The 12,523-nt window shown below is 39.2% G+C and overlaps 1 protein-coding gene across 1 annotated transcript; it reads right to left on the reverse strand.

The window, feature by feature from the left end:
* Positions 1 to 329: 329 nt before the first annotated feature.
* Positions 330 to 1,686, reverse strand: LOC104998494 (heterogeneous nuclear ribonucleoprotein A1-like). Its single transcript, XM_010853673.1, has one exon. The coding sequence runs from the start codon at positions 1,621 to 1,623 to the stop codon at positions 673 to 675; it is 951 nt and encodes a 316-aa protein (XP_010851975.1). The 5' UTR covers positions 1,624 to 1,686; the 3' UTR covers positions 330 to 672.
* Between the last annotated feature and the right edge of the window lie 10,837 nt (positions 1,687 to 12,523).

Here is a 12,523-nt window from a genome sequence, read left to right on the forward strand (position 1 = left end):
AAGCTTCATTCCCATCTATAACTTTATCTGGTACCATAATTCAATTTAGATAATTGCATAGGATGTACCAATAATCATTAATAAACCAAAAAAATTAAAAAAACTCCATGACTTTGCATGGTGACCCTTTTAATGGTGAACTCCAGGTCACAACACAGTAACTGTCAGTTCAACTACACCAAGGTTCTGAAGACAACAGCTTCTCCACCAAGCAGGTTGTAAATAAATTTCAAATGGAACCTGGCATCACCCTGAAGGAATTCTAACTTCACACTGTTGGGGTAGTTTACCAAAATGGCTTCAGGAAGACTAACTTTACACAGCACATTAAAAAAATAAAAAGACATTTATTCAGCGTCATGATCAGACTATTACATTTAGCAATCAACAGCATGGGTGCAAAAAAAAAATCTACATTAAAACCCTTTGTTGGAATGCTTTACACTTTCCACAGAACAGAAACTAAACTAACCTGTTATACAATTAGTCACAAGTACAGTCCTTGAGTTTTTTGCCCATACACATGAGTATTGTCTAAAACATGTCTTCTTTGTAGCAGCTAGGCCCTGCCACCACTGTGCTTGGCTGAGTTCACAAATCTGTTGTAAGCTGTAGCTTCCCTGTCACTTCTCTGGCTCTCCTCTCCTGCTAAGCTTTGTTTCCTGGCAGTAATTAAAACCTTCTGCCACTGCCATAGCTACTGCTGCTGCTGGAGCCACCATAGCCACCTTGGTTTCGTGGTTTGGCAAAGTATTGGCCTCCACCACCATAGGGGCCAGAACTTCTGCCTCCAAAGTTTCCTCCTTTCATGGGTCCAAAATTTGAAGATTGATTGTTGTAATTGCCAAAATCATTGTAGCTTCCGCCACCTCCATCATTGCCAAATCCATTATATCCATCCCCACTGCCACCATATCTGCCACCACCACAGCTGCCACCAAAGCCACCTCGACCACTGAAGTTTCCTCCACGACCAAAGTTGTCATTCCCACCAAAACCACCTCCACGACTGCCACCAAAGCTTCCAGAACCACTTCGACCTCTCTGGCTGGATGAAGCACTAGCCATCTCTTGCTTAGACAGGGCTTTTCTCACTTGACAGTTGTGGCCATTCACAGTGTGGTATTTCTGAATGACAATCTTGTCTACGGAGTCATGGTCATCAAAGGTTACAAAAGCAAAGCCTCTCTTTTTGCCACTGCCTCGGTCAGTCATGATTTCAATTACTTCAATTTTCCCGTACTGTTCAAAATAATCTCTCAGGTGATGTTCTTCAGTGTCTTCTTTAATGCCACCAACAAAAATCTTTTTCACAGTTAAGTGGGCACCAGGTCTTTGAGAATCTTCTCTTGAGACGGCCCTCTTTGGTTCCACAGCTCTTCCGTCCACCTTGTGTGGCCTTGCGTTCATGGCCGCATCCGCCTCCTCCACCGTGGCGTATGTGACAAACCCGAAGCCTCTGGAGCGCTCGGTGTTTGGATCCCTCATTACCACACAGTCTGTGAGCGTTCCCCATTGCTCAAAATGGCTCCTCAGACTCTCATCGGTTGTTTCAAAGCTCAATCCTCCGATGAAGAGCTTCCACAGCTGTTCGGGCTCTTTGGGAGACTCTGATTTAGACATGACGGCAGTGGAGGCGGGGAAGACTTCAACGATGCTTTCTCGGCGGCGTCCACGGGCAGAAAAAGCGGGTTATCTTTGTTGAATGCATTTTCTAAGTAGTAATGGCAATTATTTTTTCTTACTTATTTTTGAACATCTATAATGGTTCATTGTCCTGAGAAAAACAGTCTAGTTATGCAATTATAACTCTAGATTTCAGAATCTTCTTTCAGTACTACAAAATTACTCATAATAAGCATCAAGGATTATTTAAAATTGAGGAGTAGAATAAACTGTGCTGAATCTGTAGCAAGCTGAGAACATTTCTCGTGTGGGAATGTGCTTCTCTTTTCTCCCTCCCTTCTTTATCTCCTCCTTATCCTATGTTTCTCCTCTTCCTTTTTTAGTTAAAATCCCACTTACAAAATTGTTTTATTGACATTTCCTTTATTCTTGTAAAATTAGGGTACAAATAGAAGACAAAATCCATATGATTGAGTGATTTGTTTAATTGAGGCTTAAAGTATAAAATATCTTTTACAAGTCATGGCCTTTTTTTTTGAGTACATGTTATAGCCTCAACTCAGTGGAGATAATATTTTTTTATTTTTATTATAAATTTATTTATTTTAATTAGAGGCTAATTACTTTACAATATTGTATTGGTTTTGCCATACATCAACATGAATCCGCCACGGGTATAAACGTGTTCCCCATCCTGAACTCCCCTCCCACCTCCCTCTCCTTACCATTCCTCTGGGTCGTCCCAGTGCACCAGCCCCAAGCATCCTGTATCATGCATCGAACCTGAACTGGTGATTCGTTTCATATATGATATTATACATATAACCAATGTAGTTTTTTTTTTTTTTTAATTGCCTCTCTCCATTGATTTTCTGCGCCAGCCCCTTGGAAAGTGGGAAGCAGGTGCATAGACACCACCAGAAGAAGAGGTGGTGAAGCCTTGAATCTCTGAGAGTAGAAGAGTGAAGAAAAGTAGAAAAAAGTAGCAGAAACAAGTGATCAGTCACTATGTCCTAATTTTCCCCCTTTAGTCACAGCAAAATAAACGTGTTTAGTCACAGAGACATGTGTGCATGCTAAGTCGCTTCAGTCGTGTTCGACTCTTTTGCAACCAAATGGACTGTAGCCCATCAGGCTCCTCTGTCCATGGTCTGTGGGGAAGTGTCCTGGAGTGGACTAAGAAAAAAAAAAGCTGGGGATTCAGCAGTCACATCTTAGCAGACAGCTTCACAAGTACTCAGGAATGGGTAGCCTAGCTGAAGACACTGACTGAAGACCCACGCAAAAACCAGGGACCCCATTTAATCCCCATGGCATCACCTAGCTTCCTACTCCCCTTAAGGTGCCATTTTGGGAAGAGATTGCATTAGAAACCCCTAAACCCTATAATTTATCCATAAAAGACAGAATTTACCTCCTAAAATAATCTTATAAACAGAAAGCAATGGAAAGAACTTGTGTGTTCACCCTTAAATCTGCTGTTCCCTGATGCCTCACCATTCTCATAAACAGACTGTGAGCATCCAGACCAGGTGACAAGGTGCCCCCTGCCACAGATTCTCCTTCCGACCTTCCTCTGAGTGACCTAGTGACATTCATTCATGTTGGTGTGGACCCCCCCCTTCACTTCTCCCGATCAAGCCACTTGCCCCTAGTTCCTCATTCTCTGATTCCCACCTGCTTGGCTGAGCTCACGCCCTGGCCGTTCCCCACAGGTCATCCCATCATGGACTGATGTAACTGGCTCTCTGGGCTCTCTCAGTATAATAGACTCTGTTTTCTCCCGAGCCTCTTTTCTATTTTCTCTGTGTCCATCCCTGATTGATCATCTCATAAAAGAATATAAAACAAGACAGAGGGAAGAAAAGCTGAAGACACCTCGATTAGAAAATTTAACATTCTTTTCTCCTTGCTTTTGATGAAGTATGAATATGTTTTTCTGTACATATGATCATGACATGTATAAATTCCACACCCTAACTCCCATGGGGACGTCTAAGACTCTTTTCTCTGCATCCTGTCTGTAGATAAATGGGAGAAGCACTACTAATGGCAGAGGCTGGAAGATTTTGTAAGTTGTAGTGAGAAATTTGACTTTAAACATAAAGCTTTATAGGATCAAGTTATGTGGAGTAGTGGTTTTTGAGAGGGAATCTTTGCTGGCTAGAGTAGCAAATGGTCCTCCTGGCATTCATGTACAGGCTTGCTTTCATTTACTGCTTAGGGCACTTTGTGGTTCCTTTCAGGAGAGTGGGAAGGTCGGGTCTCAAGTTCTCAAGTTCTGAGTCTAAAGCTGTTGCAAGAAGCAAAAACCTAAGTGACAGCTTGGAGAAGCTTAAAAACACACTTAGTGGGTAAAGAAGAAATTACGGCATTCCTTTTTGTCATCATCTATTTTATGTTCCTTGAAGTAATCCTCATCACACATGCATATGTGTGCTTCCTTTCCTTTTGTCCAAAGTGCAAGTATGGGGGAAGATTCTGTTCAAGACTCTCCTTCTTGTTGGAGTCCTAGCCACACATCTCGTTCCTTCTTTTCAGTATCTATTTTTTTGCCTTCCCTATTTATGGACTCATTTTGCCTCAGGAGTTATCAATAGTATTATGAGTATTGCTGCTTCCTCAGGAAAGATGATAAGCCCCATAAAGACAGCACCCAAGCCCTATGATCTCAGCCTACACTTCTGGGCACAAAGGAGATTACCTGAATCTTGATAACTAAAACGAAAGCTGTGCGACTATCCCAAATAAAGAAAAATTCTTTTAGACATTCCTGGTGAATGCTTTTAATCAGCTCTACTAAATCATGTTTAATAAAAGATTGAGCATGATAAATTTGTGTGTTGACTAAAAAAAAAAAAAGAAACAGAACTAGGAACTAGGAATGTTCTGCCTGAAAGTGTGGAAGATGATAGATGAAGTCAGAGATTTTGTTACCTGTTCAATCATGGTGGTGGTTTTGATTTATCCCTTTGGCATATCTATGTGAACTTGGCTGAACTCTCCCTAGAAATACTGACAAATGACAGCAGGTAAGGGATTAGTTAATTCCCCAAATCTAAAAGTCTGTCCCCTATCCTCCTAGCGTATGATTTTGGCATCTGTCTCAGCGGCAAGCTGCTATGAATCTGCAGTATTGTGAGAAGAAACTCAAAATATTTAAGAAATTTGAGCATACTGTTTAGATTACATATTTCAAATATTGCACCTCCCCCTTAATGTCTGACTAAAGCCCAGCTGGGATTTCATTTTGGTTCAGTGAAAGTTGTATGCCAATTTGTATTTTTCAAGTTTTACTTCAAGGCTCAGTCAAGAGAATCCATCCTGTGCTAACACGCTCACTTTGGTACTTTTTGGAAATGGATGGAGAACAGTTGGATTTCCAAATCTAATTATGTGAAATAGTCCACACTTTTTAAGGGTGGATTACAAAATTCCATTGGAGAAATTTCACTGGAGAGTCCTACTGTGTTAAGACAAATTCTATTTACTGACTTTTCAGAAATTGCAACAGGAATGTCTCAATACAGATATATATATATATCTGTAAAAAATTTTTTTTCCCTCTCCAGAGGGGTTCAAAACCATTTCATGAGGCTGAAAAATGAATCTTACAGACTTAGGATGTAATGGACAAGACATTACACTTGCTTATTATGCTCTGAGGGTCGCAAAGCAAAAATGTTTACTAAGTTCCCCTCCCCTTTACTTTTTCCCCTACACTTAGTTTTTCAAAACTTATGGCCACTATAATTGAATTTTGTTACATGATCTAGAAATTGTGAAATTCATAACTCTCGGGAGCTGTGTTGACACCACAGAACCTGCAGTATCTTGGAAAGCCTTTAAATGCTTAATCTCATTAAGAGTAGCATATTTTAACATTCTTCACAATTGTGACTATCTTTAGCACTTAAGAAAGACTGATCCTGTGAGGTTTGACTATTAACTCAGTTTTTATGTTCCTGGTATATTCATGAAGCTGTTTTGTAATGCACCCATAATTTATTTTTATTTTTTATTTTGGAAGCATTGTTATAGGTTAATTGGCTCTATATTTTACAAGTTTGCATCACTAATACCAATAAAAGTCTGTTGATATTGTTCTTCTGGGATTCTGATTGCATTAAGGAATCATTAGTCCTAATTATGTTCTGTAGTCTGGGCTAATTACAATCAAATAAGACTTTACATAAAAATGTGAAATTGTGAAGTCAGTGCACTTTTGATCATTAATTAGAGAACTACCAGGTATACCTTTGCAGATGTTCTTATTTTATTTTTTTATTTTTAGTTATAAGAAGAAACTTCAGCAAGCCATTGCATTTTGAGTGTCTCTCATAGTTATTACAGAAATAATCTGGTTAATTATAAATATGAGTGATGTTCTTCTATTTCACTCCTCCTGAGAACTAAACTGACCTCAGTTGTTTCTCATCCACCCTCCAGGTAGTAATATTATGTTTACATTACAGAATAAAAATGGGAGGCTGAAGGTTTTAAGAGCATGTGTTCTATTAGATTGCCTCATTTAACTTTTATGCACTGAAGTCCTTTTCACGTTTGACATTTCTTTGAGTTCTTTTTAATGCCATGGGTTCATTTGGCCTCTCCTGTGTGAGGTGGTAATGATACCTCTACCCGTTCTTCCCTGGTGTGGTGACAACTAATGAAGGGTAGAATTTGCCCTACACACCTGACTTTTTTAAATTGTCTTGCTTACTAGGAGTGTTGAATTTCATATATAAATGTGGATAGGGCAAGCAGGCTGGAATCATAGTTTATGGCCACCTACAACGTTTTCTCTCCTTTCACGGGAAGTACTGAATGAGATGGTACCTTTAAAACAGCTTGATTCCTGGTACATGGAAGGGTTCAATAAACGTTAGCTCAGATTATAATTATTGTTTGAATTGCATTGCATTTGCTATTTCTGGAAGTCCAATTTTAGACCAATGAATTGTTTTTGAGCTTTAGGAGGAAGAAAATATGTTTCATCAGAATTTTCCAACAATTTCACTTCCTCATCTACACTTGTACTGCTTGGAGATGCTTCAAATTTGGCAGTTAAAATATTTGCAGAAGCCAGACTCTTTTGGCTGCTTCAGTGACCCTGAAATGCCCATTTTGATGCAGTACTAAAGGCTGCAATTCAGAAATAATGCTCAATCTCTGACTATTTATCTAACTTCCAACCTGAATCCGCTTTTGCTAAAACACCTACTCATTCATTTCCCTTGTTTATCAACCCAACAGCTATTTTTCTACTTTTCTGACTTTTTATTGTTATTGTTCAGTCATTCAGTCATGTCTGACTCTTTGCAACCTGATGGACTGCAGCATGTCAGGCCTCCCTGTCCTTCACCATCTCCTGGAGCTTGTTCAAACTCATGTCAATTGACTTGGTGATGCCATCCAACCATCTCATCCTCTGTCACCCCTTCTCCTCCTGCCCTCAGTCTTCCCCAGCATCAGGGTCTTTTCCAGTGAGTCAGCTCTTTACATCAGGTGGCCAAAGTATTGGAGTTTTAGCTTCAGCATCAGTCCTTCCAATGAATATTCAGGACTGATTTCCTTTAGGATTGACTGGTTTGATCTCCTTGCAGTCCAAGGGACTCTCAAGAGTCTTCTCCAACACCACAGTTCAAAAGCATCAAAGTCCACAGCATCAATTCTTCGGCGCTCAGCTTTCTTTGTAGTCCAACTCTTAACATCTGTACATGACTACTGAAAAACCGTAGCTTTGACTTTACAGACCTTTGTGAGCAAAGTGATGTCTCTGCTTTTTAATACGCTGTCTAGGTTTGCCATAGCTTTTCTTCCAAGGAGCAAGTGTTTTAATTTCATGGCTGCAGTCACCATCTGCAGTGTTTTTGGAGCCCAGGAAAGTAAAGTCTGTCACTGTTTTCATTTTTTCCCCATCTATTTGCCATGAAGTGATGGGACTGGATGCCATGATCTTAGTTTTTTGAATGTTGAGTTTTAAGCCAGCTTTTTCACTCTCCTCTTTCACTTTCATCAAGAGGCTCTTTAGTTCTTCTTTGCTTTCTGCCATAAGGGTGGTATCATCTGCATATCTGAGGTTATTGATAGTTTCCTAGCAATCTTGATTCTAGCTTGTGTTTCATGCAGCCCAACATTTCACATGATGTACTCTGCATATAAGTTAAATAAGCAGGATGACAATATACAGTCTTGACAAACTCCTTTCCCAATCTTGAACCAGTCCATTGTTCCATGTCTGGTTCTAACGTTGCTTCTTGATCTACATACAGGTTTCTGACTTTTAATGGCACCTAAATTTCTTTGTTCCCTTTGTTCAAACATTTTTCTTTTGCCCCTAGAAAATATTTTTCTCATTTTTCAGATACTGTTTTCATTATTTTATACCTATATATTTTCTGAGGTTGCCTTGTCTTCACTCAAGCATCTGGTCTCCAAGACCCTCCCCTATTTCCCACCTCTCATTACTGTTATTTCTGACTGAGTCCACATGGCGGCTGACCAGATAGGAGTTTTGTCTTTCTCATATGATTCTCATTTCTTGCTTTGGCGTTTTGTACATTGTTTTGCCTATAATTTTCTCTTTGACACTTTGTCAATAATCCACTCCCTTATCCTCTTTTAAATTTCACTCTGCCCCATCTCCCACAGAATAACTAAATACATGTGTTGCTATTTATCTGTTTTTACCACTTAATCTATTCTGAAGACTGGGTCCATGCACACTGAGGCATAGGTCCCTCATTCCTTTTAGTTCCTTGTAGTTTATTTAACCATTAGCAAATTTCTGTATGAACAGACATTTAGAAACTATACTTAAGTGCATAAATTCTGTAATCAACCTGTGAGTTTGAGTATGATTTCAAGCTTACCAGCTGTGAAACATTGAGTAACTGCCCTTATAAGGTTCTTTTGCCTTGGTTTTCTCATTAATACAGGTGATATAGAGTATCCTCAAAACACGATTATGAAGATTTAGAATTTTCATGTGTAAAATAGTTAACAACACCTGGCACAAAGTAACCCCTCAATAAAGTGATGTTTTTGGTTTTTAAATTCTATTCTTTCAATAATTTTTGTCTCAGTTATGGAGTATGCCCTCTCGTAAACTGGAGTTATAGAATAAACTTTGAGCCCGTGTAGTCAGATCTCCTCATGTTACATATGAGAAAACTGAGGTCCAGAGTGATTCACTTGGGTGGTCCCAGGTCATGAGAGCATTTAGTGTCAGAACAGGGCCTGAGTGACTGCAGATTCCATGCCCTTTCCTTGAACCTGCTCTATCTCAGACCAGTCATGCATGTACCTTTTCCCTTCTCAGTTATTTTATAAATTCTTAAAAATTGGGAACTATACCTTTTTCTTTTTGTCTTCTATCATCCTATATAATCTTGAACACAAATTGAATTCTCTAGAGGTATTCACTTAATTTTGGTAAATGACACTAAATATTGTCTAGATCACTCTATCAGTTTTGTTTTGTTTTCTGCCTTAATTTCTGTATTTTTATTCGATATTATTGTCCCCATTTATTTTCCTTTTTCTTCTCTCTATTTTTTTTGCCTTAATCCCCTATTCCCATTACTTTAAAAATTATAGTTATCTAATTCATGCTAACTTTATATTTTGTGCTCAGATATTTTTCTTATATTTCTCATATATTAACTAGATTTTAGTTAGAAGATAAAATGTAGTTTATGCCTCCTTTTTTTAAGCAGGTGGACAGCAGAGGGTCAGGTACTATGGAAATGTAGAAGTCCTTGAGTTTTGTTTGGTATCTGAATAAATTAAGCCTCTATGTCTAGCTCAAGTCTTTTGTCTAGTCTACAGTCGTTCCTTCATCAACTTTTGAAATTCTTGACATGTTTCACTGGGAAATCTATTTATTGGTTTGTAAGCCAGTTAACACCAATATGGTAATCTGCCTAATGGGAAATTTTTTTATTAGTTTGTAAAATAGTTAACAATGGTATGGTAATTTGCCTAATGGTAAGCGTTGAACTAGATGCTGTTTTTCTGTGTTGATGTAATGGGAGCATCCAGACATTACTTTGTATTTTTTAACTTTTTTTGAACTTTTAATTTTATATTGGAGTATATATACCGACTTAAGGACATGAGTCTGAGCAAACTCTGGGAAATAGTTAAGGACAGGGAAGCCTGGCATGCTGCAGTCCATGGGGGTCGCAAAGAGTCGAACACGACTTAGCCATTGAACAGCAACAACAAACACCCAACTAACAATGTTGTGATAGTTTCAGGTGGACAGCAGGGCAATTCAGCCATTCATATATATTTATCCATTCTCCCCCAAGCCCCTTCCCAGACATTGCTTTTTTTTTAAATTTTATTTTATTTTTTAACTTTACAATATTGTATTGGTTTTGCCATATATCAACATGAATCTGACATTGCTTTTTATAAACGCATAACATATAAAACTCAGATGTAATTTGATTGTCTTGGAGTCCTACTCTTTTAAAACAATATTGAAAAAGAAAGGTTGAAAGTTTTCCTAAGGAAGTGGGAAAGCCATTCCAAGAATGAGAAAAGGCAGAATTAACTGCTTAGAAGAGAAGGAGGGAGCAAGTTACTGTGTTTCCTGCCTTGAACAGACATGAGAGAGTGGGTTAAAGAGAAAGTAGGGTCTACAAACAGAAGAGTGCTCAAATTCTTGATGTCAGTGAGCAAAAATCTCCTATTTGGTAGAAGGTAAAACATGGCAGCTATTGGGATGAAAACTCAGTTAAATGAAAGTTTCTTTTCCTTTGCGGGACTAGAAAGGCTCTGACTTTCAAGTTAATTTCTTTGAAGTACCTGCTGTGGATGATCTTCTTCACATAGAAAGACTCTTCGTAAGCCCCTGCTTAATGTACCTACTCTGTGTTACACCTTACTTTGCATTTATCAGCTTATCAGTCATCACAGCTAATCCTGTGGGGTGTGTTATCAGTTCCATCCATCTTGAGGACAAGGGAAGAGGGTCATCAAGAGTCAAGCAACAAGCCCGTAGTTAAGCAATGTAGGTGGTAAAGTGAAGATTCAAATTTGATGTTTAGTCTGGCTTTATAGCATGAATTTTTTTTCTCCATGCTTGTTACTTCTTGGTATTAAACATCATATCAGTTCAGTTCAGTCGCTCAGTCGTGTCCAACTCTTTGCGACCCCATGAACTGCAGCACGCCAGACCTCCCTGTCTATCACCAACTCCCAAAGTCCACCCAAACCCATGTCCATTGAGTAGGTAATGCCATCCAACCATCTCATCCTCTGTCATCCCCTTCTCCTCCTTCCCTCAATCTTTCCCAGCATCAGGGTCTTTTCAAATGAGTCAGCTCTTCGCATCAGATGGCCAAAGTATTGGAGTTTCAGCTTCAACATTAGTCCTTCCAGTGAACACCTAGGACTGATCTCCTTTAGGATGGACTGGTTGGATCTCTTTGCAGTCCAAGGGACTCTCAAGAGTCTTCTCCAACACCACAGTTCAAAAGCATCAATTCTTCAGCGCTCATAGGTTGTGTAAATTTTAGTCACAAAACACTACCTGGTCTATTCTTTTCCTTTGATGCCAAAAAACAACACCTTTTCCCTCCCCCACCCCTATCGCTGCCTCCTGAATGTAGTTGTGCTATCAGACGCAGTTATAACTCTGCCTTTGTGTCTTAATTGTGAAAAGATGGAAAGTCTCTGGAAAGTCAACATTAATTGATAATTACAGAGGGAATTATTTTTCATCAGTCAAAAGAAAACATGCCATTGCATTGAGGGTTCAAAGATGCCTTGCCTTTGTATAAAATTAGAAGTATGCAGATTTACACATTCATAGATAAGGCTGCTGACCTTTATCCACCTTTATCCTTCTTCCCCTGATTGAGTATGCATGTGTATGCACACACACACTGTCACTCACACATACTCATACTCATCATTCTAGAAGAATCACTGTAAGGTCATGTGGCTATACCTCTTTGTTCTATGAATCACATGATTTGTTCTTAAGGGGACAGTTATTTACTTATTGGTTAGTAGAGATTACTAAAGTATTTCAAAATACTACCTAAGATGGATTTTTAAAAAGCCAGTGAAATACAAGTAATAGGCTTTTTCCCCATAAAGGAGAAAATAGCATAATCTGACTCAGATATAGTTGTCTTTCTGCAAAACCTATGAAAAAATCCCAATAATATTGTGATGATATTGATACCATTTTAAATTCTGTTGAAAATAATCAGCCAAATGGACACTTCATTGAACCCAATGATTAGAGAAAAATTTTCAATTTTCTTATGAATATTTACTTTCGAGACTATCAGATCAGATCAGATCAGATCAGTCGCTCAGTCGTGTCTGACTCTTTGCAATCCCATGAATTGCAGCACGCCTGGCCTCCCTGTCCATCATCAGCTCCTGGAGTTCACTGAGACTCACGTCTATCAAGTCAGTGATGCCATCCAGCCATCTCATCCTCTGTCATCCCCTTCTCCTCCTGCCCCCAATCCCTCCCAGCATCAGAGTCTTTTCCAATGAGTCAGCTCCTCGTATGAGGTGGCCAAAGTACTGGAGTTTCAGCTTTAGCATCATTCCTTCCAAAGAAATCCCAGGGCTGATCTCCTTCAGAATGGACTGGTTGGATCTCCTTGCAGTCCAAGGGACTCTCAAGAGTCTTCTCCAACACCACAGTTCAAAAGCATCAATTCTTCGGCGCTCAGCCTTCTTTGCAGTCCAACTCTCCCATCCATACATGACCACAGGAAAAACCATAGCCTTGACTAGACGAACCTTTGTTGGCAAAGTAATGTCTCTGCTTTTGAATATGCTATCTAGGTTGGTCATAACTTTCCTTCCAAGGAGTAAGCGTCTTTTAATTTCATGACTGCAGTCACCATCTGCAGTG

The sequence above is a fragment of the Bison bison genome, unplaced genomic scaffold (assembly GCF_000754665.1).
Source record: "Bison bison bison isolate TAMUID 2011002044 unplaced genomic scaffold, Bison_UMD1.0 scf7180017864330, whole genome shotgun sequence".
Taxonomy (NCBI): domain Eukaryota; kingdom Metazoa; phylum Chordata; class Mammalia; order Artiodactyla; family Bovidae; genus Bison; species Bison bison.